The 26818-nt window shown below is 41.0% G+C and overlaps 1 protein-coding gene across 3 annotated transcripts in view; it reads right to left on the bottom strand.

Moving 5' to 3' along the window:
- ASXL2 (ASXL transcriptional regulator 2) overlaps window positions 1-26492 on the bottom strand; it is an 83699-nt gene extending 57207 nt beyond the window's left edge. The window contains exons 1-2 of one of the 3 annotated variants that reach the window (XM_084792590.1): window positions 25701-26492; window positions 5629-5711 (exon numbers count right to left, since the gene is read on the bottom strand). In XM_084792590.1, the coding sequence (XP_084648716.1) occupies window positions 5629-5711; window positions 25701-25757 (140 nt within the window). In that variant the 5' untranslated portion in view covers window positions 25758-26492. The remainder of the gene's footprint in view (window positions 1-5628; window positions 5712-25700) is intronic. The other 2 variants (XM_084792589.1, XM_084792591.1) reach the window with 2 other exon arrangements.
- Window positions 26493-26818: the final 326 nt, after the last annotated feature.

Raw genomic sequence — 26818 nt, 5'->3', positions numbered from 1 at the left:
TCCCCCAAAAATGCACCCAACAAAACACTTCCTTGTCCAAGGGTTGGCAGAATACTTACTTGCCTACTATGCCTTGTAAGGGTCTTGTGTTCAATGCCCATTACCAAGTAGGCCAAGTTAAGATCCTTGCCCAATCAATCACCTACCTTTTACACAAAAGTGAGACAACAAAGATGAGCTTAAGTTCTATCACTAACTAGCTACGCAATTGGCTCCTGTTTCAATGTCTTTATGAGACAAAGATGCCTAAGGGTTTATATAAACATAATACAGATGTAATAACTAACTCCTATCTTAGCCAAGGTCATTTCAAATACTAGTTCATTAAAACACCTAAGGGTGTGTGTGTGTGTGTAGTTTTTGCCTACACATATGTATGTGTGAGACTGTCAGATCTTGAAGTTACAGATAGCATGTGGGTGCTGGGAATTGAACATGGGTCCTCTGGAAGGCAGTGCTCTTAACCACTGAGCCATCTCTCCAGCCCCAACATCTAACTTTTTTAAATCTTGTAATAAACAGGCAATAAGCAGGGCATGGTGGTGCACGCCTTTAATCCCAGCACTTGGGAGGCAGAGGCAGGCAGATCAATGTGAGTTCGAGGCTAGCCTGGCCTACAAAGTGAGTCCAGGACAGTCAAGGCTACACAGAGAGACCCTATCTCGAAAAACAAGAAAGAAAGAAAGAAAGAAAGAAAGAAAGAAAGAAAGAAAGAAAGAAAGAAAGAAAGAAAAGCAGGCAGGCAGGCCATAATAAACAGGTAATAAAATTAAAGGTAGCTTTGAGAGAAACTGATTGCTTCTCCATTTCTGTGATTAGAGTACCACCTATCTATCTATTTATTATCTTACTACAGATGATTAGAATGCTTAAAGCTTTTCTTTTTTGTTGTTTTGGGTTTTTTTTTTTTGTTGTGTTGTTGTTGTTGTTTTGTCTTTTTTTGAGACAAGGTCTCTCTGTGTAGCCCTGACTGTCCTAAAGTTCATTTTGTTAGCTGGCCTCTGACTCAGAAATCCGCCTGCTTCTGCCTCCTGAGTGCTGGGATTAAAGGCGTGCAGCAGTTGCAGCAGCAGCAGCAGCAGCAGCAGCAGCACCACCACCACCACCACCACCACTTGGAGGGAATCAGATCCCAGTACAGATGGTTGTGAGCCACCAAGTGGTTGCTGGGAATTAAACTCTGGACCTCTGGAAGAGCTGTCAGTACTGTTAACCAATGAACCATCTCTCCAGCACCATCAGATAAAAATATATCACTGTCCTATTGGGTAGTTGTTATTCACTTAACAATGCAGTTTTGTATTATAATAGCTAAGGCTGTTATAATTGCTTTCTGCATCTTTCAAGAAACTTACTTTTTGGAAACTGAACTGAGTCCTCTGCAAGAGCAGTAAGTGCTCTTAACTGTTGAACTTTGTCTCCAGGCTGGCTTGGCTTTCTGCTTTCGTGTCTGAGCTATAATGCCAGACGTGGATATGGATTTTGAAAATCTGATATTTTAAGCAGTTATCTGACCCAACCATTCAAACAATTCCTAATATTTTCTATCAGGAATTCTTTCTTGGGGAAGTAACTTAGAGTTATGGTAAATCTTAGACTGTATTAAATGGCTTTGACTTCAAACTCAAAAACAAATATTAAAATAGGAGGGAATTGGGGCTCAAGAGATGACTCAGTGGTTAAGAGTGCCGCCTGCTCTTCCAGGGGTCCTAAGTTCAATCCCAGCAACCACATGGTGGCTCACAGCCATCTATAATGTGATCTGATGATAAAGTACTCATATACAATAAATAAAATTCAAAACAGGAGGGAATGATTAGGTGGCATCATGCATTTGGCGTAAAACCACAAGAAAATTGGGCATGGTGGCCCACATCTCTAAGCCCAGCATTTTGGAGACAGATCTTACTAAGGCTCTGTTCAAAACAAAACAATAAAAACCAGACCAGAACTAAGTCACTCTGCCCTCAAAGAGCACTGCTACCACCTACAAAGTATCCACCACACCAATCACAGGTCCTGCCACAAGAGCATCACAATACACAATGCAACACGCTCACACACCATACACACAAAAATAATTTAAAATATTAAATCTTAATTAAGCTTCACGTATCACATTACTTAAAAACGATTACGATACTATAAGTGAACTTAACAGAGTACTAACTGAAGAAAGATTAATCTCAAGCTATAAGCAAACGGCATGCCATGACATAAAAACACAGATATAGTTCCCTGTTCTCAAGTCTCACGTGAAAGTCATATAGCTGAAAAAAACAAAAGACAATACTGTACACAAGGGAATTGCTACAGCAAAAGGTTACCTAAAGTAACATGCAAATACACACAAGAAGCCAATTCAGTGAAAGACTCAGACTGTGGATTTTAATTCTGTTCTGCCTGGTTTAAAGTAAATGTCATTTAGGTAGACAATTTACCAATATTTTCTCAGTATCAGTCAAGCAAATATATTTTCAGTCTCATAGGCAATAAGCAACACGCTCTATCTTGTATTTTCATTGCCATGCTAGACTGTACTACAGTGCTATAAGGCAAATGACAATTTTGATAAACTTTAATGTCAACAACTTCTAAAATTATGGCCATGTAATGGTTACAAACTATAAAAATAAAGAAACAAACAAAAAAGCACATTTAGTGACTAACATTTACATATTACCACTATTTCTTCACTTCTAAACCAGTTAGTTTTATAAAGTAAAAATCATGCACACAAAGGCACACTTGATAAAACCTCTAAAGAGTGTTTTATAACTGTTTAATACTCATTTAGAATAAAGTAATACTTCTTACCTTCTGGAGTTGGAATGCACCCCAAGAAAACAAGAGGAGGGAAAAGAAAGGTTTTAATTTTTCTTTACAAGTAACAATAAGTTCCCCCAAATAAATTAAGCTTGATCTTCCAGAAATACTAATGATCTTCAAATTAGTAACAATCCAGATTTTGCTACATAAAACGTTAATTTTTAAAATTAGTCCAAAAGATCCGTCTAAAATTGCACATATAAATTCAGCTACACAGTCTAAGTTGCTTTAGAAAACCAAGTGAAATACTTGAACTCTACGAAAAGTGTAAGTATCAGAGCGGCTTAGAGTTAAGTGTGAATTTTGTTACAGCATTCTTTTCCCATGCGTTTTGATTACAAGGAGTCATCATAAAACCATCATCTATAGCCTTTGGATTATCTGCTTATCTTTGATCTATAATGGAATTTGATGCTAACTGAAATAGATAAAATTGTGGCTGGTGCCGGGTGTGGAGGCGCATGCTTGTACTCTCAGATTTATGAGTTCTTGGGCAACATGGGTTATTTAGCAAACCTTGGCTCAAGACAAAAACAACAAAACAGCAAGCTGAGAGAGGTGGTGTCCACCTATAATCTCATTATTTACAAGGTTCAACATCCAGGCCACCCTGGGTATTATGAGATCCACTTATCCCTCACTACCTCTATCCCCCTGCCCCCTAAAAAAAGAAGGGGGAAAAACAACTTTTTTTCTATCAATGCCTAAGCATTTGTTTCTGTTTACAAATTATTCCTCTGCTTGACAATCCTACCAAGTTTGCAGGCTTGACAACAGACTAGCCACTAAGAAGAGAGGCTTAACCACAAAGGCAGGAGCTAATCTTAGAAAAGCGTGTTATTACCTTAATTAAAAAAACAAAAACAAAACACTCATGTGCACTTTTGGGAGTTGGTTCTCCCCTTCCACTCCTTCCACCATGGGAGCCAGAGGTCAAACTTAGGTGTGTGTAGCAAACAAACGCTTTTACCTGTGAGTCACCTTACGGGCACAAAATGTTCTTCATTCTTAAATTGAGTTCTTGCTAATGAAATCCCCCTTTTGGGCAATTTAGCTTGGTAAATAGCCAAAAAAATGTACTTTGCAGTAATAATGATTTCTTTTATAAAGTAAAGACAATAAACTCTGTATTCCCATAAAAGCACCACAAATGTTATATCTGCATTTTTGATTTGGTGTTGTGAGACAGGGTGTGGTAATATAAAGGAGAATGGTTCCCATAGCCTCATATACTTGAAAGGGAAGGATTAAGAGGTGTGGCCTTCTCGGAGGGTGTATCACTGGGGGCTGAGGTTTCAAAAATCCTCCTAATTCCCAGTTTACTCTCTGCCTCATACTTGTAAATCAAGATGTAAGCTCTCAAGTGCTGTTCTACCACCCTCTGTAACTGTAAGCGCAATTAAAAGCTTTCTTTTGTAAGTTGCCTTGGCCATGATGTTTTATCCCAGCCACAGAAAAAGTAATATGTAGAGTTTCGCTGAGTAGTCCTGTCAGCCTGGTACTCAGTATGTAACTGAGGTGGGCCTCAAACTTCCAGGACTTGTCTCAGCTTCCTGAAGACTGCAACTGAGGTTGCAAATGTGTTGCTTGCCATACCTAACATTTTTTGGTTCAAATTTCTTCCTGCCCTCCCCATTCCCCTTTGGTCTGTCTGTCTGTCTGTCTGTTTGTCTGTCTGTCTTTTTCTTTCTCTCTGTTTTGGTTTTTCGAGTCAGGGTTTCTCTGTGTAGCCTTGGCTGTCCTGGACTCGCTTTGTAGAACAGGCTGGCCTGGAACTCACAGCGATTCGCCTGCCTCTGCTGGGGTTAAAGGCATGCGCCAACACCGCCTGGCTCTTAAATTTCTTATCTTTATGAGAATCCCCATTCTCATAATGGCTGTAGACAGCCAGATCTGTCTTAATATACAGAATAAGTAATGTAATTTTAACATTTCTTAATGACAAAAAGTCTTAATTATGCAATGATTAATATTGCTAACGACAAGACACACTTAGAAGTAGAATCTTATGGATTAACACATACCACTACATTTGAAGATTAAACAGTTATTTATTATTTTTAAATGTGTATGAGACACAGAATGTGTGGAGAACAAAGGACAATTTCCAGAAGTCATCTCCCTGTTTCTACTCAGGTCATCCAACCGGCCAAGTGCTTTAAGTCCTTGAGGTATCTTGGCAACTCTATTTTACTAATTTTTGAAGAGAGGATCTTGTTATGTTGCCCAAGTTGGTCTAGAACTTATGGGCTCAAGTGATCTTCCAAGCAGCCTCTCTCAAGCATCTTAGACTACAGGCATGTGTCATAATATCCAGCAATGACTTTCTCTTGACACACATAGTAGATCTTTTCCAGTTCACTTTTTAAATTAAAATTTATTCACATTACATCCGGCCAGTTCATTTTTCTTAACAAATCTTATTTCTTCTCACACTGCCTACTTCTAAAGTAGACACATAGTAATTTTTATTCAATAATTACCAGCTCAGTATACCAAAAGTACAAAGTGATAGGTGACGGCTTAAAGATGACTCTAGATCTTCCTAAGAATTAAAGTGCATGGGCTTTGAAAGATAGCTACTTACCTTCTCATAAAGAATTCGTTTTATTTATTTTTTATTTTATAAGTACTATGTCTTAAAAAACTCCAAAGATTAACAGATAAATAAGCCCAAAGTTTATAAAGTATATCATACTAATCAATCAATGTTTAGGACAAAGAATACCAATATATACTAAATATTATTAAGTACTCTAACCAAACACAATTATGACTAGTAATATTTTAATAACTCGCCTGATTTCTTTTAGTCCTTCTCTCTGGATAACTTGTAGAATTTCTTTATGACTCATAGGTGTATTGGGGTATTTTTCTAAGACCTGAGAAACAAGGAAATAATAACAATGAATTAATTCTTATTTTAAGTTCTCACTCTGATAATTGTCTTATAACTATGTCAATAATTAGATCTAAAACATAAATGTCTAGAGACTTCACCCAGTTCTTTTCCTTCAATAGCAAACAATAAGTCAAATTCTGAAGCAGAAATGGATCAAAAGGCTAAAATTGACATATGAGTTACAATCAAATTTGAATTAAATTACAATTTAAATTAAAACTAACATTGAATTAATGAGTACAGAATTGCTTACTTTTAGTCTGTTTTCTCAACCTGTGGCCTACCACTGTGCACATTTTAAGATTATCTCATTTAACAGGGTGTAATGGCACACACCTTTAATCCCAGGGCTAGGGAGGCAGAGATAATTAGAGGCCAGCCTGGTCTACAGAGTGGGTTCCAGAGCCAGGCATGGTGGCACATGCCTTTAATCCCAGCACTTAGGAGGCAGAGGCAGGCGGATCTCTGTGAGTTCGAGGCCAGCCTGGTCTACAAAGTGAGCACAGGACAACCAAGTATACACAAAGAAATCCTGTCTCAAAAAAAAACAAACAAACAAAAACAAAAACAGAAAAGCCGGGCGTGGTGGCGCACGCCTTTAATCCCAGCACTCAGGAGGCAGAGGCAGTCGGATTGCTGTGAGTTCGAGGCCAGCCTGGTCTACAAAGCGAGTCCAGGACAGCCAAGGCTACACAGAGAAACCCTGTCTCAAAAAAACAAAACAAAACAAAACAAAAACAAAAACAAAAACAGAGTAGGTTCCAGGGCAGCCAGGACTACACAGAGAAACCCTGCCTCAAAAAGGAAAAAAAAAAAATCTGTATTTACAATTCTATCAAAAGCTACTACTGCATGGACATAAATGAACATACATCTATAGCTACATTAAAATTGTATTGGTGAACACTTATCTCTTTGCTTTCTGACTGCAAATGTAACATGACCTCATACCCCTCCCATGTGTCCCCACACCATAATGAATTTCAAGTTAAATTAAATCCATGTTTCCTTAAAAAAAGGAGGGGGGGGGGCTGGTCTGCTCTTCCAAAGGACCCGGGTTCAATTCCCAGCACCCACATGGCAGCTCACAACTGTCTGTAACTCCAAGATCTAACACTTTCACACCAATGCACATAGATTAAAACTAAATAAAATATTTTTTAAAAAACTGTATCCATGTTTTGAATGCAATAAAGACAATAAGCATAGTTTGTTCTGCCTTTCCCATTAAATGTAACTAAATGTCAGGGCAAAATGGATTAAAATAGTTGCTTGAGGACTTCAAAAGTGGAAACCACAATTAGAAAACACACAACCTTCTGGCCCAGACTCAACAGCAACCTGAAACCAAAGAGCACACTGATGGAGAAAGTGCTCCAAAATCAGTCTTGTCGTTTCTGTCTGAAGCACAGGAAAGGGAGCCCTTCCTAACCCATGTCACAGGCGAAGGGAATTCTCCCAAGTTGTTTTTAGACAGCATAGCAGTAGCTGTAGACCAATATCAAACTTTGAAACTAAAGCCAGGAATGGTGGCACATCCCTTAATCCTAGCACTGGAGGGCAGAGGTGGACAGGTCTCTGTTAGTTCAAGGCCGGTGAAGACCATATTGTAAGACCATATCTCAAAAACAAAGGTCTCCACATGGTTTTTTTGTTTTTGTTTTTGTTTTGTTTGTTTGGTTTTTCGAGACAGTGTCTCTCTGTGTAGCCTTGGCTGTCCTGGACTCAATTTGTAGACCAGGCTGGCCTCGAACTCACAGACACAGAGATCCACCTGCCTCTGCCTCCTGAGTGCTGGGATTAAAGACGTGCACCACCACACCCATCTGTATCCAGATGATTTAAATGAACATTTGATAGTCTGTTTAGTTTGGTTTGAGGACAAATTCTCCAGCCCAGGCCCATAACTCCTCATCCAGCCAAGAATGCCCTTGAACTTCTGACCCTCCTGTGCTAGCACAAACACACCACATCTACCCAGTTTATGCCGGGGATGGATTCCAGGGTGTCTTCTATGCTATGCAGCACTCTACCAAATGAGACCTATCCCCAGTCCCTCATGGCTGTATGATCCTAACAGCATCAAAATGTCAAATATATGATCTAAAATCACTCTAAAGTTCACAAAAGACAAACTACAAATAACAGACCCAAAATGGCAAATGTTAAAATTATAAGACACAAGCAGCTATGCTTCCAGAAGTAGTAATGCATGTCTTTAACCCCAGTACTCAGAATGCTGAAACAGTATTGCCCTGCTCACCAAAAATCTGTGTCATATCCTATTTCTGATATCAGCTTCATAAAAGTAAACAAAAGAACATGCTTTTCTAAAGTTTTCACCACAAATAACTCAAGACATATTAATTTCTACTAATAAAACAAAAGCACACAGAAATAGAAAACAATCATAAGTTCCAAAACTCATCATAAAAGCCACTCCTCTATTCAGAAACTACACTATACTACAAGAAAAAACAAGAATAAGAAATCATGGGTAAAGCACTTGTGCTTACATGCAGCAGCACTTTCATTAAGCTGGACAGAACAGTATGTGACTGTGATTCCAACACTATAGAGGGTGAGGCAAAAGGACCACTCAGACTACATATGCGGAGTCTGTCTCCCTCAAACTGGTTTGTACCTATACTTACAGAGAGACTGAAGACTACAGCTACTGAGCTACATAATCAGATCCATGACAGTCTGGGCAACAAAACAAAACAAAAACACAGTACCTGGGAGACCAGGCAGTGGTGTCACACACCTTTAAATCCTGGTACTCTGGGAGGCAAAGGTAGGCAGATCTCTGGTCTATAGGGCTCCAGGCAGTCAGCCCTACGCAGAGAAACACTGTTAAACCCAAAAAAAAATAAAAATATATGATAAAAGAACAGGACCCAGGACAGTGAGATGGATCAGCTGGTGGCACCTGGCACCAAGCCTAATAACTTGAGTTCAATCCACAAGGACCCACATGGAAAAGGAAGAAACGTGGCTCTTGTATGATGCTTTCTGAACTATGTGCACATGCACTCACAAATAAATAGTAATAACAAAAAGGGACGATTATCTGAATTCCCTTAAGAAAACATACAGAAGAATGAGAAAAACATATGCATATACTGGAGAAACCTGAGAAGGACTCTGAAAATAGTTCTGAGCAAAAACACTATATTAAACTATCACTTAAAAAAAAAAGCATGTGTAGATTTGCTAAGGAAAAGTAAGGAAAACTCTTGAAAGTGGGAAGGATCCCAAGGGAGGCATACCATATATTTTGGTTTGGTTTGGCTTGGTTTTTAGAGACATGGTTTCTCTGTGTAGCCTTAACTGTCCTGGACTTGCCCTGTAGACTAGGCTGGATTTGAACTCAGAGAGATCCACCTGCCTCTGCCTCCTGAGTGCTGGGATTACAGGCATGTGCCACCGTGCCCAGCAGTGTAGCATATTATATTATTTTACCATGTATTTACAGAAGACCAGCAGTTTTCCAAAAGTTACCTTACTCTAACCACAAGAGGGCAGTGTTTCTCTCTCTGTCTCTCTCTGTCTCTCTCTCTGTCTCTCTCTCTCTGTCTCTCTCTCTCTCTCTGTCTCTGTCTCTGTCTCTCTCTCTCTCTCTCTCTCTCTCACACACACACACACTCTCACACACACACACACACACACTCCACTTAAACTGTTCAAATTGTATAACACAATTTTTACAGACTGCTTTGTTTTTGTTTTTTGAGACATGGTTTCTCTGTGTAGGCTTGGTGGTCCTGGACTTACTTTGTAGACCAGGCTGGCCTCAAACTCAGAGATCTACCTGCCTCTGCCTCCCAAGTGTAGGATCAAAGGCCATGAGCCAACACAGCCCAGATTACAAATTATTCTTATGACAATATGATTAACCATAAAAAAAGTTAAAAGCCAATGGTACATGTCAAGGGCAATGGATAAGATCCTTAAAGTACTTACTAATACTACTCCTTAGCCAGAAGTAGTAGTACAGGCTTTTATTTTTAGTACCCAAAAAGGCAGAGAGGCAGAGGCAGGCACTGGGTCTCTGTGAGCTGCAGGCCAGCCTAGTCTGCATAGCAAGGTTCATGTAGGCCATGGCTACACAATAAAACCCTGTCTCAAACAAAACAAAGCAAAGCAAAAAAGCAGTACTGAAGTATCAGTGATCATTAAGAGCAAAGATGGATGAAGAGTTTGAATCTTGTAGAATCTACATTATTTCATGTTACATTAAAAATGTTAATAACATACACCTTTAATCCCAGCACTCAGGAGGCAGCGGGATCTCTTTGAGTTCCAAGACAGCCAGGTCTGTACACACACACACACACACACACACACACACACACACACACACACACACACACACACACACACACTAATTAAATTTAAAAAGTATTTTCTGGCCTAAAAGCCTTAACTAGTACTAACTAATACTTCTGTGGCCACTGAGATCACTAAGGACACATGCTGAGTGAGAAAAGCTAGGAAGTCTGTGCTACAAAAAATGCCTAACACCAAGTGAAGAAAAACTGTCAAATAGTGAGCTATGCTAGATTTCACCCTAAAAAAGTAAGAAGCGCTTATCCTTACAAAGTAACCAGCATTATTTCTTCAAGGTCAGTGACTACCTTACATAGTTAGGATGTCACAAATAAGGCAAGGTTATCTACACTACCTTAAAAAAAAAAGTTGAACTATGAACAACACTTGCCACTGAGTGGGAAGATTAAAAGGTTTTCTCCTTGACTATCCTTTCTGTATTTCTTATTATGTACAGCTTTTACTTTAACCTAGAGCTTTCTGCTTTATGTAAACAAATATTCCCCTTGATAAATTCTACCTTTATTAAGTCTACTTTACAAAGAGACACATGAAGTTCTTGCAAATACAACATAATAATGATAAAGCTGGTACTATGCAAAGTAATACGCATGCATTCATAAACATAGTCTAAAGAAAAACCAAGAAGAAAACTGGAAAACATTATCACACACAAAGTTGTCTAAGAAAAATCAATGTAGCTGGGCAGTGGTGGCACATGCCTTTAATCCCAGCACTCAGGAGTCAGAGGCAGGTGGATCTCTGTGAGTTCCAGGCCAACCTGGTCTATAAACAGAGTTCTAGGACAGTCAGGGCTATTATACAAAGAAACCCTATCTCAAAACAAAACAAAACAAAACCAACAAGAAAACATTTATTAAAAGAAAGCACAGGGCAGCCGGCACAGCAGCCCACGCCTGTAATCCCAGCACTTGGGAAAGCAGGGGCAGGCGAATCTCTGTGCGTTCTAGGGCAGCCTGGTCTATCTTCCAGAGGTCCTGAGTTCAATTCTCAGAACCACATGGTGGCTCACAACCCTCTATAATGTGATCTGATGCCTTCTTCAGGCATGCAGGTATAAATGCAGGCAGAGCACTGTATACATAATAATAAATAAATCTTTAAAAAAAAAACAAAAACAAAAAAAAAACCAAGTCCAGGACAGCCTTGTAGACACAGAGAAACCTTGTCTGGGAGTTGGGGGAGGGGTAGCAACGGGAATAAATGAACTCAGTATTGCAGGCTGAGGCAGAAAGGTCTTGAGTTCCGGGCCAACCTACACAATATGGCAAGACTGTTTCAAAAACAAGCAAAACACACAACCCTAAAATTTAGAAGAAAACTAATAAAAGGAAGAAATATTGATAAATCAAACACAATCAAAAACAAAAAGAATTAGAATTTTATAAGAAAAACTTCAGATAGAAATACATTTACAGTGCAAATTTATGGATGGTAATATTTAATCATAATTGAACACCAAAGCTCTCATACTTTTAGAGAAACAAAAAAAATTGTAATATTAGCCTCAGAAAATATCTATGGCAAAAACAGTTATCTCGTGCACTGTTGGCAGCTACAAACGGGTGAAAGCCTTAGCTATAGCAACATATCAAGAAACACATCACTGGCTCAGCAGTTACAACACTGGCAGCTCCTATAGAGGACAGAGTTCACTCAACTCTCAACACACACATGCTGATTCACCACCACTTCTAACTCTAGTTCCAAGGAATCTGATCCTTAGGTACCTTCTGACATCCTCAGTTACCAGATGGCACACACACACACACAACACACACACACACACACACACACACACAGAAAAACAATTCATAACACAAAATAAATGTATCTTTTTAAAAATTTAAGCAAATTATAAATAAATGTAATTCTAATCATTCCAAGAAAATAAGGCTAAATTGCAATGCTAGGTTAGATATAAGTAGCAATTTTTGTTGTTTTGAGACAAGGTGTTCTCTATGTAATCCTGGTTGTCCTGAAGTTCTTTATGTATATTAGGCTGCCCTCAATCTCGAAAGATCCTCCTGCCTCTGCCTCTGGAGTACTGGCATTAAAGTTCTGCACCACCACGCCCAGCTGGGAAAATCCTCTAACTCCTGTGAGTAACTACAAAGCCTGGGCAAGAAGCGCAGAGGTGAGAACTATAAACAAAATGGAGTCTTCCCAAGCTTACATGAAATCTTCACAAAGATCACATTCTAGGCCATAAAATGCTACATCACAAACCTGAAAGAACAGAAATCTGAACTCGGATTACCATAGAATTAAACTATAAATCAAAAGAAAAGCAACAGAGAGGGAAAATGTATACTTCTAAGTAATGCAAAATTCAAATAAATCGTGAGAAATTTTTAAATACTTTCAACCAAAAGAAAGTACAACTTAACAGTGCAAAAGCAATGCTTAGAGGGAATTGTAAATCACTGAGAATGAGGCTAAGTGTACTGACATACCTATATCGCAGCAGGGAGAGGCAGCAGAATTAGGAGCTTAAGGCTATCCTAAATCCAGCCGGTGGTGGCGCATGCCTTAATCCCAGAATTTGGGAGGCAGAGGTAGGCGGATCTCTGTGAGTTCAAGGCCAACCTAGTCTACAAAGAGTGTCCAAAACAGCCAGGGCTCTGTTACACAGAGAAACCCTGTCTCAAAAAAAGCTATCCTCAGCTACATAGCAAGTTTGAGGCCAGCCTGGACTACATGAAACCCTGTCTCAAAAAAACCTATATAAAAATTAGATATTGTTTACCTATGGAGCTCACTCAGTTAATTGAATGCTTGCCCACCTAGCATGCAGAAAGCTCTAAGATAGAACCTCAATACCCAAAAACCTGGCTATGGTAATACACCCATAATATGAGCACATAGAAGTACAGATCAATAGTTTAAGGTCACATGGTTACATCGAGATTCAAAGACAGCCTGATCTACATGAGCCCCTGTCTCAGAAAATAGCAACAATAAAAAGCTAAAACTATGGCCCAGCAATTTATTATTAATAAAAATAACTAAAAGTATGTATTGAGACAAAGAGCTATGCAAACATGCACATAGAAACATGTTCCATAGCTGGGCATGGTAGCACACACCTTAATCCCAGCACTCAGGGAGGCAGAGCCAGGTGGATCTCTGTGAGTTCAAGGCCAGCCTGGTCTACAAAGCAAGTCCAGGACATGCTCATAAACATAGAGAAACTTTGTCTCTAAAAACATAAAACAAACAAACAACAACAAAAACGTTCTATAACTGCCAAAAATATACAAACCCTCCAAAGATCCACCAACTGATGAATAAGCAGCAGGGAGCATATATTTATATGATGAAATAATCCTTGGCCATAAAAAATTACAGTATTAAAGAACTTTATAAACATGTTAATTTTAAAAACCCAGGCAAGGGCTGGAGAGATGGCTCAGAGGTTAAGTGCACTGCTTGCTCTTCCAAAGGTCCTCAGTTCAATTCCCAGCAACCACATGGTGGCTCACAACCATCTATAATGAGATCTGGTGCCTTCTCCTAGCCTACATGCAGGCACAATACTACATAAATAATAAATAAATCTTTTTAAAAAAACTTATAACCAAGAAAAACTACACAACATATTTGGAAAAGTTAACTGAAAACTATATAACTAGATGTGTCTGGCTGGAAACAGAAAGGTCAGAAGGCAATTGATCAGTAATTTTGTTTTTTTGAAACAGGGTTTCTCTGTGTAGCCTTGGCTGTCCTGGATTCACTTTGTAGACCAGGCTGGTTTTGAACTCACAGCGATCCACCTGGCTCTGCCTCCTGCTGATCTGCTGGGAGATCATCAATTTTTTCTTAACTACTGAAAGAAATGGACTACCAACCTTAAAATTTATACCCAACAAAAATATCCAGTCAGGTATGGCAGCACATGTCTAGAATCCCAGCACTGAAAAGGCTGAAGCAGTAAGAGTCAGTTTGGGTTAGACCCTATCCAAAACAAAACATCCTTCCAGAATGAAGGTAAAATGAAGCTAGACTCTAGGACTGGATAAATGCATCAGTGTAAGAAGCACAAACTGCTCCTGTACTTCCTATAGAAATGAAGACCCAAATTCCCTTGCCAGTACCCATGTCAAGCAGCTCACAATTGCCTATAACTCTAGCTCCAGGGATACAATGCCTCTGACCTCTGCAGCAGGCATACAAACAGTAGACACACACACACACACACACACACACACACACACACACACTTACTTAAAATAATTTTTTTTGGGGGGGGGCTGGAAAGATGGCTTAGCGGTTAAGAGCACTGACTGCTCTTCCAGAGGTCATGAGTTCAATTCCCAGCAACCACATGGTGGCTCACAACCATCTATAATGTGATCTGATGTGCATTGTATACATAATAAATAAATAAATCTTTAAAATAATAATAATAATTTTTTAAAAGTTATTCTTTGCCAAGCAGCAGTGGCACACACCTTATTCTTAGTACTCAGGAGGCAGAGGCAGGTGGATCTGTGAGTTTAAGACTGGCCTGGTCCACAGAACAAGTTCCAGGACAGTCAGAACTACAGAGAAACTGTCTTGAAAATACCAATGAATAATAAATAAATAAATGAACAACATTTTATTGTTGCTTGGTTTTTGAAGGCAGAGTTTCTCTGTGTAGCCTTGGCTGTACTGGACTCACTTTGTAGACCAGGTTGGCCTCAAACTCAGAAATCAACCTGCCTCTGCCTCCTGAGTGCTGTGACTAAAGATGTGTGCCACTACAACTTAGGACTATTGCTCTATTTTGTCCTAGCTCCAAGAACTGGCCATTGGCTGGTATATGGGAACTTGGATTTGAAGAGAAATATTCCTGTATAAAGCATATGATTTATGTGAACATCTGCTTTCCTTCTAGAAATCAGGAACTTCTCTCAATAAAAACTCTTTGTTTGACATTTTATTCCTTGTTATAATTCATCCTTGAGGAACTAAGCACAGTGTGATCTTACTCAGAAAACTCATGAAACACTCCTCCAAATTTCACCTCAAGCATATTTTCCATATGCTCACTTCAATTTGAAATTTCTGCATGTACATACACATTCATGTGTGCCTGAGGGTGGAAGTCAAAGGTCAACCTCAAATACATTGCCCTTAGCAGCCCTCCACCTTCCTTTTTGAGACATTCTCTCACTGTGGGCTAGGGCTCACCAATTAGGTTGGGATAGCTGTGTGGGTGCTGAGGATCCAAACACAGGTCCTTCCTTATGCTTGAGTAATAAGCACTTGACCAACTGTTTCATCTTCCCAGCCTTGTTTTGCAACAAGGTCCCATGTAGCCTAAAGTACTTTAAACTTGAAACCCTGCTTCCAGTATCTCCCAAGTACTGACACTATAAGCCCATGCACCATGCCCTGCTTCTACCATACCCAGTTTTTAACTGAAATCTTTGCCATAATAAATTATAAGTATTAGTATGACTAAAAGCTGGGCCCCATGTGTCTTACAGAATCACCAAACCTGGAGGTGGTTATCAGGATCCCCCACAAAAGACACTGAGAGTCTTGTTGCTAAGAAACCATGCTCTACAAGAACAGCAAGTTTAAGGCAGAAAAGAAGTACTATCACAAAGAATCTGAACAATAATGAGAGAAAAAGCCAGGCACAGTGCCCTACTCCAGCACTTCAGAGGCACAGGTGGAAGGATCTCAAGTTCAAGATCATCCTTAACTACACAGGGATTCCAGGCCAGTATGCGCTACGTGAAACTGTGTCAAAAAATATATTACACTGAGCACAGTGGTGCACACCCATAATCCCAGCACTTGGAGAGGCAGAGGCAGGTGGAGCTCTGTGAGTTTGAGGCCATCCTGGTCTACAAAGCGAGTCCAGGACAGCCAAGGCTACACAGAGAAACCCTGTCTTGAAAAAACAAAAACAAAATCAATCCAAAAAAGAAAAAAGAAAAGGGGCTTAAGAGATGTCTCAGAGGTTTAAGAGCACTGGCTGCTCTTCTAGAAGACTCTGGTTCAATTCCCAGCACACACACATGACAGCTCACAACTGTCTATAACTCCAGCTACAGGAGATTTAATACTGTCTTCTGACCTCCAAGGGCACCAGACTTGTACACTGTATACAAACATACAGACACACACACACACACACACACACACACACACACACACACACACACACCCGCAAGACATCCATACACATAAAATAAAATAAATTTTTAAAATAATAAAGAATATATGATAAGCAGCATAATAGGCTATTCTCATTTAACTTTAAAAAGTACTTTCCATGATGAAATGTGAAAATTATAAATTATAATCTCTCATGGACTTTCCATTTTCTAGTGTCATAAGACAGTGGCAATATACTCATGTTATAGTAAAGGCAACTAACTATATGATGATAAGTAAAATAGTAATTCTAAACATCCTCGTGAGAAGAGAAGTAGGTATATACTGTATTTTCTAGAGCAATGGAGAGGATGAAAAACACAAGTGAAACAATTTAAAAAGAAGATATGGTGGTTCAATCTATGATCATAGCTGAGGCTGTGAGGCACAGGCTATGAGGCTAAGGCAGAAAGATAACAGGAATTTGAGATCAGCCTGGACTAGAGTGAAACACCCTGTCTCAAAGAACCAAATAAGTGGGGAGTGGCTCCTAAGATCACAACCCTTTCTGGGAATCTTTGGCAGTTAATGATTGCTGGAAGGAGTAAGAGGAATTTTCTACACTGGGAAAGTGCCTACAATCCTGTAAATAACCCTTCATCCATGCACCTGTTATCAACACAAATGAAAACACACCAGGCCACCAAACTGTTAACAAAGAAAAGTAGAAGTGGGCTGGAGAGATAGCTCAGAGGATAAGAGCACTAGCTGCTCTCCCAGAGGTCCTGAGTTCAATTCCCAGCAACCACATGGTGGCTCACAGCCAGCTATAATGTGACCTGGTGCCCTCTTCTGGTGTGCAGGTGTACACGCAGGCAGAGCACTGTATACATAGTAAATAAATAAATAAGTCTTAAAAAAAAAAAGTAGAAGGGAAGTAGCTGGGAAGAGGAAGGTGATCAACAAGCGCAGGAGGGACAAGAAAAGATAATGGAGGATTAAAATGACAAAAATTCATCATGTACATGTATGAAAATAATGTAACGAAACCCATTATTATGTATACTTAATATACGTCAATAAAGAAGATAAGCAAGTCAGGCGTGGTGGCTCACAACTACAAGCGCAGCACTTAAGGCCAACCTTGAGTAGTTCAGGTCAGTAAGAGCTACATTGCAAGGATCAAACAAACAAAAACATGTAATGGAAATAAAGAAATGGTACAATTTTATTGTGTGAAAGGGCTGCACTAAACCTCCTCACACATTAGGAGACCAGCAGAACATAAGAAGTTGATGTGTAATACATATGGGTAGAAGAAATATAAAGTGAAAACAATGTGAAGTCCACAGAAAAAAATTAAACAGCCAGTCACACTAGACTTTCCAGACCTCTATAAATCCCACGCATGCCCCAACAGACCTAAAATAGATGTTACATCCTGCATAAGAAGTAGTAACTCCTAGAATAAAAACATATGGCAGATTTTTTTTTTTTTTGAGACAGGGTTTCTCTGTGTAGCCTTGACTGTCCTGGACTGACTTTGTAGACCAGGCTGGCCTTGAACTCACAGCAATCTGCCTGCCTCTGCTGCCTCTGCCTCCCAAGTGCTGGGATTAAAGGCCTGTGTGCCACCATTGCCCGGCGTCAGATCAATTTTTTCAACTACCTTTTAAGCCTTTCTCTTCAAACATATTTCACAGTACCAAAGATAAAGTAAATAGGCAATATTTTTTAGTCTTTCTTCTCAGCTTGCACCTCATTTTTGCAATGATCTTACATATTACTCACCTGTAAGTCTTTTATCCCTCATCTTTAAGATTGCTATTTTCTTTTTATGGGTAGGTCAGCATGCATTCATGTGTATGTATATACGCGTGAGTGCAGGTGTCTCAGGGGGTCGGACCCTCCTGAAGCTCAACTGACAGGTACTGGGAATTAGGGAATTAAGTTTGGATCCTCCATAAGAGCACTTCATGTTCTTAGCCACTGAGCCATCTCTCCAGCCCTTACCCATAATTTTTAAACACTGAGGTCTATTAAATTTGACACTGCTAGCCAGGCAGTGGTGGCACACGCCTTTAATACCAACACTCGGGAGGCAGAGGCAGGAGGATCGCTGTGAGTTCGAGGCCAGCCTGATCTACAAATCGAGTCTAGGACAGCCAAGGCTACACAGAGAAACTCTGTCTGTGTAGATAAAAACAACTGACGTTGCTGGATGGGCGGTGGTGGCTCACACATTTAATCCCAGGCAGACAGATTGCTGTGAGTTCAAGGCCAGCCTAGTCTACACAAAGAAACTCTGTTCTGGAAACAAACAAACAAAAATTTTTGATCTTGCTCCTTGAGCACTCTCAAGTTTTATTAGTTTACCACTAGTTTCAACAACATATTTATTCTTATTCATAACTATATATTTTATTATCAAATTTAGGCTAAAGTCATATACGTTTAGGTTAAAACAATACACAGTTATCTCACAATTTCTGAGTGCCAGGATTACAAGCAAGTAAGTTGGCCCTCTTAAAATCAGACCAAGTCGCCTTTAATTTTAACACTGGAGAGACAGAAGCAGGTGGATCTCTGAGTTCCAAGCTAGCTTGGTCTACAAAGTGAGTTCCATGACAGCCAGGGCTACACAGTGAAACTCTTGTTTTGAAAAACCTGTTTTGAAAAATCAGACCAAGCTGTGAAAACCAAAGTGCACTAAGAATATGGACTCCTCTTGTGGTCCACAATCCAGTCACTGATGGCACTTAGCTAATACTCACTCCTAAAGGCTGCCTGCCATTCCTTGCCACCTGTCCTCTTTCATACACAGTTCACAACATGGCCATTTTGCTGCTTCTGTTTTTTAAGGCAAGATCTCACAATATATCCAGTCTGTCCAAAAACTTACTATTTATAATTCATGTTGATTGACCTCCAAACTCCTGGCAAATCTTCCTCATCCTGTCTAGTATTAACCCCACACCCACTAAGATAAAAAATTATTTCTCTATTTTACCTATCTTTTTACATAAAGATACAAAATATATACAATAAAGAAAACTTCACAGCACATTAATGTATTTCATTTGAGTCAGGTTAGTGGCTCATGTCTGCTTGTTGGACTGGAGACCAACCTGGAATACATAGTAAATTCTAAATGGTTTTAAAAGAAAGACCTTTAAGCCAGGTGTGGTGGTGCGCACCTTTAATGCCAGCATTTGAGAGGCAGAGGCAGGCGGATTGGGCTACAAAGAGTTCAGGACAGCCAAAGCTAACACAGAGAAACCATCTCAAAAAACCAAAAACACAAAAAACATAAAAAAAAAGAAAGACCTTATCTCAAAACCAACCAAAAAAATTAAGGAAAGAAAGGGAGGGGAAAGTGCCAATACCGTCCACAGGAACAATTTATTTGAAAGTGATTCTCACTAAACCAGCTATTGAATAATTCAAACATCAGCAAGTTAGACTCCAGATGGAAGCTCGGGGATGTGACTCAGCTGGTACATTGCTTGCCTGGCATGCATGAAGCCCTGGATTTCATTCTCAGCACTGCATGCATCCCAGCACCACATAAACCTTTCGTGGTGGCACACACCTGTAATCCCAGCACTCAGGATCAAGAGTTCAAGATTATCCTCATATAGCAAGTTTGAAGGCAGTGTAGGCTACATGAGATCCTGCCTCAAAATCTAAATAAATAAATGACTTAATCTCCTACATACACACCTCCTCCCTGTAGGGTCTCAAGCCCGGACTGGCCTCAAATTCATTATGAAGCAGAGAATAACAGAGAAGCCTTGACTCTATCTCCACCTTTTTGTTTGTTTTGTTTTTCGAGACAGGGTTTCTCTGTGTAGCCTTGGCTGTTCTGGACTCACTTTGTAGACCAGACCAAGTTGGCCTTGAACTCACAGCGATCCACCTTCCTCTGCCTCCAGAGTGCTGGGATTAAAGGAGTGCGTCACCACACCTGGCTCTATCTCCACCACCTCTTAAGCCCTTTGATTATAAGAGTATGCCAACACACACAGTTTATGCCATGAATCTGTGTATGCAGTGCCTGGAACAGAACCAATTCATTCATGTCAGGCAAGCACTCTTCAGTCTGAGCTACATCCCCAACTACAATTTATAAGCTCTTAATGGGAAAAATAGTTCATAAGGTCCCCAAAACTAGAAAGAAAAGGTGAAGATTGATCAACTTGGTTACATTAACATTAAATACATATGTGCAGGTCCAGCAGCTAAGAGTGCTTCCTACTCTTGCAGAGGAACAAATTCAGTTCCCAACACCCAAGTCAGGTGGTTCACAACCACCTGTAACTCCCAGACATGGGTCGAATGCCCTCTTCTGGCTTCTGGACAACTGCACACACATGGTACACACTAACAGACACACACATAAATAAAATTAAATCTTAAATATATATGTATGGGGGGTGCACACTTGAGAACACACACAGTACAGAGGCCAGATAAATGCCTTTGCCAAATAAGCCTGACAACCTGAGTTTGATCTACAAAACCCATGGAACCCACAAAGAGGAATGAGCCAACTCACAAGTTATCCTCTCACTTTCATATACAAGCCATGGCATACACACTAAACATAAATTAAAAATATTTTTACACGAAAGAAAAAATTCCCGTGAGTCCATTCGAAAGATAGAGAAACAGATCTGTAACATAACACAGGGCTAATTACCATTATATATAAAACACTTAGAAATTGACTTAAAAGAAGTTTCAACACTGGGAAGGTAAAATTTAAATGTCTTAAAAAGAAAGACAGACCAGTCATGGTGGTGCAAGCCTTTAATCCCAGGACTTGGGGAGTGAGGAAGTAGTGGATCTCTGTGAGTTCGAGGCCAGCCTGGTCTATAAAATTAAGTCCAGGAAAGCCAGGGCTCTGTTGCACAGCGAAACCCTGTCTCACAAAACTGAAGGGGGAAAAAGAGAGCTGTGTTGTCCAATAATAGCCACTAGCCATATACTGCTGTTTACAAGTAGTTAAGATTAAATACATTGTTAAACGAAGTTCTTAATCACACTAGCCATTTTAGGTGCTCAATGACCATGTGATGAATACTTCCAGCACATGACAACACAGATACCATTATATTCTGACATAAGAGTGTCTCCCTGAAAGGCTCAAATGTTGAAGGATTGGTTCCTAATGAGACATTCAATGTTCAGGAAAGTGAATGGATCATGAAGCCATGACTTCAAAGGATAAAGTCTTTGATGGATCTGCAATCTGATAGCCTTCTTGTAAAACAGTAGAAGGAGGCAGGGCATGGTTTAAAGAAGTATGTCCTAAAAATGAAAAAAAGGTATGTCCTAGACAGGCACTGGTGGCCCACGCCTTTAATCCCAGCACCCAGGAGACAGCAGAAAGTGGATCTCTGAGGAGACCAGCTTGGTCTACAGGACAAGTTCCAGGACACCCAGAGCTACAACAGAGAAACCCTGTCTCAAAAAAACAAAACAGTAAACAACAAAAAAAGTAAGCCCTTAGAGGGCACATGTCCCACAGTGCCATTTGTCCCATTTGTTTCTTTGTGCCTGTGCACTGCCTTCTAGCACTTACACACTCTCCCGTCCCCCCAACCCTGCCACCATGAGACTTTGCCTCAAAAAATGGGAAGGGGGCATCTATTTAATTATTGGCATGAAAAGATGCCCGTGATATTCATAAAGAAAGTAAATTATAGAACTTTATGTAATATACACCTCCATTTGCTTGTATATTTAGCAAAATATCAATCACAGCTAACTTAAGTAGCATTTTAAAAATATTTTGTATGTGTGAGTGTTTTGCCTGAGTCTATGTGTGTATGTACATCTCTCCTGCGTAACCAGTACCCAAGGGTCAGCAGAGGACATCAGATCCCCTGATGGTTGTGAGCCACCGTGTGAGTGATGGGAACTTAACCTGGGTCGTCTGCAAGTGAAACAAGTGCTTAACCACTGAGCCATCTCTTCAGCTCTAAGCTAAGCACGGTTAGTATTTTAGTATGCATACTTTTCAGTAGACCAAACTCATCTAAAATTAACTACTTCTATCCTTGTTTTTAAAATAATGATTATACATACATTTTATAGAATTGGTGTTTTTATTTCTAAGGGAGTTTCATATAGCCCAGGCTGTCCTCAAGCTCTGTGTAGCTGAAGCTGCTCTTGAATTTATGATCCTACTTGAATTTATAGATTTTTTAAAAAAATATTTGTTTGGAAAAACAGCCTGGCTACCTGGCCAAAACTGGCTTTGGTATCAAGATATTCCTGCCTCTGCCCACAAGATACTGGATTACAGCCCTGCCACAACGTGGCCTCTAGAAACTTTTGTTTGTTTGTTTGTTGTTTTGGTTTTTTAAGACAGGGTTTTTCTGTGTAGTCCTGGCTGTCCTGGACTCACTTTGTAGAACAGGCTAGCCACACATAGATCCACCTGCCTCTGCCTCCTGAGTGCTGGAACTAAAAGCATGTGCCACCACTGTTGGGCTCCAGAACAGATTTTTATTTTCTTTTTTGCCTTCAACAATGTAGGAGGTATATGGGCTTTCAGGACAAAAATATAAAGACAGGACAGGGTGGCAGAAAGAGGGCTCAATGGATAAAGCACTTCAGTACAAACATAAGGCCCGGAGTTCAGATCTCAAAAGACACAGAAAAGTCACGGGAGGGGGAGGCTACAAAGATAGCACTCTTCCAGAAGACCAAGGTTCAGCTCACAATATGTAAGTGTAGTTCCAGGGGGCCAGATGCCCTCTTCTGACCCCAAGTATGCGTGTGATGCAAAGACACAGATGCTGACAAAATACCCACAAACATAATACAACTGTTTTTAAAAATGTAAACCCAGGTGTACCTGGGGGCCCCATCTTATAATACCAGTGCTTGGAGAGTGGAGATGGGGGCAAGCTGGCGAGCTACACATGTGAGAGACTGTCCCTCAGTAAATAAAATGGAGAACAACTGAGAAAAGCACTAAACGTCATCCCCTGGCCTCCACACGCACATCTAGACAGACACATAGACATCCCTCCATACAAAAAAAAAAAGCATAAAACAAATGAATTGTTTAAATAAAGAAGAGGGACCTTTGGTGAGATAGCTGTGTCAAGGTGCCTTTGTGTGTAAGTGCTCTTAACCACTTAGCTATCTCCCTACCCTACTTTCTTTTAAACACTATTTTTCACATTGGTAGCTGGGGCACAAAATAAACAAATGCCCTAATTTATTATTGTAAGAAATCAAACAAGTGCAAAATTGTTTTTCCTATTTATCCCAATCTCCTAATCATTAAACTGCTCAACCCAAAAATATCATAATTCACAAAGTACTGTAGAAATCAGACATGGTAGTATATGCCTATAAAAGCAGCTCTAGGGATCTAAGGCCAGCCTGGACTATACAATGGGCTGTTATATCTATTAAGGGCTACAGAGACTATACACACACACACACACACACACACACACACACACACACAGAGGAGGGGGGGCCAGTGGGGAGACTGACTCTGCTGAGGTGCCTATAAAACCTAGTCTCAAAAAACTAAAGCCTAATAAATAAGTAAATAAGTAAATCACAGACATTTGAAGTTAATTCACATAATTAATTTTGGAATTTGCATACTTTTTAACTAAAATTATTTCTTCTCTTTTATTGACAGGAAGCAGTCCTGAAGGTGTCCCTGAAGCATAAAGTAAACTTCTGTGAAAGAGAAACTCCTCACCACCAAAAAACAAAAACAAAAAAAACTATTTCTAGAGTTGTTCTTTTAAAGGAAACTACCAGTATAGTCACAAGGTAGGCTGTGGGTATAACTCAATTGGTAGAACATTTGCCTAAAATGCAGGATGCCCTGGGTTCTATCCTCAACATCCCATAAAACTGGGCACAGTGCTACATCCCAGCACACAAGGGGCAAAGACAGAAGGGTTGCTACAAATTTTAGGCAATCATTTATGTGAGATGCCAGCCTCAAAATAAATAAATGTATGTAGGGAAAACATTCAACAAAACAAATGCACATGACTTACAAAAACAAAACAGTGAATATAATTCAGATTTAGGGAAATAAGACTAGGCAATAGAAGAGTAAATTGAGTTATTTTCTTCATAACTTTCTAAATTTCCCCACGTTAAACATTACTTGTGAAATCTGAGTCTCACCTAAAAAATAAACCAGGAGACGGGCAGTAGTGGTGTACACTTTTAATCCCAGAACTTGGGAGGCAGAGGCAGGAGGATCTCTGAGTTCAAGGCCAGCATGGTCTACAGAGTTCCAAGACAGTCAGAGCTACACAGAGAAACCCTGTCTCAGAAAACCAGAAAATAAATTAATAAACAAACAATGCAGGAATAGTGAGATTTCCTAAGTGAGTAAAATTGCTGGTTACCAAGCCTGATAACCTGAGTTCGATCCTGAGAGCCTACACCAACTCCTACAAGTTGTCCTGTCACCTCTATGCGTGCCCCATGGCCATCTACATCCCCCACCTCTAAAGTATGCATACATACACACACACTCATCTGTTAAGAAAATAAACCTTATAACTAAGGGTTCACTTATTAGGACCCAATATGTTGTCCACTATTAAAGAAGCTGAAATGCTACTACTGGTTAATGTCCTGTTATTTTTGTTACACTTTCAACCTCAGTTTCTGCTTAAGGTTCCATTTCTTCATAAATACACGTTTTAAAGTTTTCAAAACAAGAATTCTCACTAATATTCATTAAGTGACTTCTAAACTCCGTATAACAAAACTGGTGGGGAGAGCACTAATCATAATTTCGTCGGTCCATCTTCACTTTGGCTTTAAAAAAAAAAAGTGAAAGCCGGGTAAACTACACGTCCCACCATGCATTGCTGCCTTATTCAGAGTAGGTCTCTACGGAAACAGAAAAAAAAAATCTCCAAGTCCCACCTGTTACTTCGTTTCTAAACACCTCCTGCACTTTCGGCTCCTATGGCAAACACAAAAGCCTCGTGACCTCCCGTTGGCTCCCAGAGCCAGATAAGCAGGGGGCCCCGGGTCTTGGCTGCACGTCTGCCTCGGCGGGAGAACACCACCGAGCTCCAGCGCTCGCCTCTCCTTTCCGGGGCTGGATACACGCACAAGCCTCCTCCTGTCTGCATCCAATCCGGGCTCTCCAAGGCGCACAAGGGAGAAGAACCGGTTACTGGGCAAGCACAACACACGGTGCCGAGACAAGGGCTAGCAAGCAGTGTGGGGGCGACGGCGACATGACCCCCGGACAGGCAACCTCAGAACAGAGGAGTCCCTCTCGCAGCCCCGGCGAGAAGCGGGAGCCGCGCGACGAACCCCCTCGCGCCGACGCCTCGGGCTCCTCCGGGCTCCCCAAAGCGACCCTAACCGCCGCCCTCTGCGCGCGCTTTCGTGCCCCTCCACCCGGTCGCGGGGCCAAGTGACCTCCCTTTCCCTGGGACGGGCAGCGGGCGAGACCATGAACTCCTGCCGGCCTTCCCCTCTGCTCCCTCCTCCTCCTCACCGTCTTGGCGGCCTCCGCCCAGGTCCTGCCCTTCTTCCTACGGCCCTTTTCCCTCATGTCGGGTCTTGAACTGACGGGGAGGCTTCCGTGCTCCGGCTCCGGCTGCGTTCCCTTGCCTGCTGCGCCCTGCACTGCTTTTCCCGCGGTGCCGGGAGAGGTGGGAGAAAGGGGAAGTCGGACCGGAGAAGCAACTCAGTGAGGAAGCGGCCGCGGAGGCGCGCAGCTGGCGGGGGGGAGGAGGAGGAGGAGGGGGGAGGTCTACAGGGCGGCCGGTCCTGCTGCCGTTGCCACTGCTACCGCCGCTGCCATATTGGGTTCTTACTGTACAGGCAGCCGCTGTGGTCATGTGACCGCTCCCGCGCGGCCGTCACTACTGTACGCAGCCGGCCGCGCGAACGAGCGCGCACTTGCGCGCGTCCCCGGACTCTCAGCGAGAGAGCCGGCTGTCTCGAGCGGTTCGCCACGCCCCTGCACTTCCGGTCTCAGGCATGTCCTCGGGCGCATGCGCGTGACGTAGGGCCGCCCAGAATCCGTGAGTCGGAAGTCTAGCGGGTCACACCCACCGCGAAGCTGTGCCGGCGGAAACGGATTCTGCTCTTTCCGGGGAAGGCTGATTGAGCGGTTGCTGACCGCGTGTGTGCGGAGCGGCCGTGGAGACTTAAAAGAGCCCGACGCTTGAGTTTATCTTGCCAACTACCATGCCAATAAACTTCGTTTTACAGGCTCATGTACGTAAGGCGCGCCTTAAACTCCGGCCCCTCTGTTGTTTCCCCATTGCTGGAGTTCCAGGCATGCACTACCATGCCCTTAAATTTAGTTTTACAAAGCTTATCCTTTACAGCAAGCAGTTCTCGTCTATTATTAATCTCAGTTTAATAGATAAAATAGGTTAGATTGATTTACCAAACTTGAGTATAGGACCTGAAGAAACCAAAAACCAGGTTGTTAGTTCATTCATAAGCCTTGCCTCTCAAACTAAAGAGACACCACATTTACCTTATTACATGAGATTATTGTCATCAAAGTACTGTCGTTTATCTCAGTGAACTCAGCCCATGGCACAGAGCCTGTATGCATCAGGCATCCGGTAAATATTTCTTGAATGACTCAGCTATGTC

The sequence above is a fragment of the Acomys minous genome (assembly GCF_964271855.1).
Source record: "Acomys minous genome assembly, chromosome: 8".
NCBI classification, from domain to species: Eukaryota; Metazoa; Chordata; class Mammalia; order Rodentia; family Muridae; genus Acomys; species Acomys minous.
The sequence above is the reverse complement of the archived record's forward strand: the minus strand, read 5'-3'. Positions and strand labels throughout refer to the sequence as shown.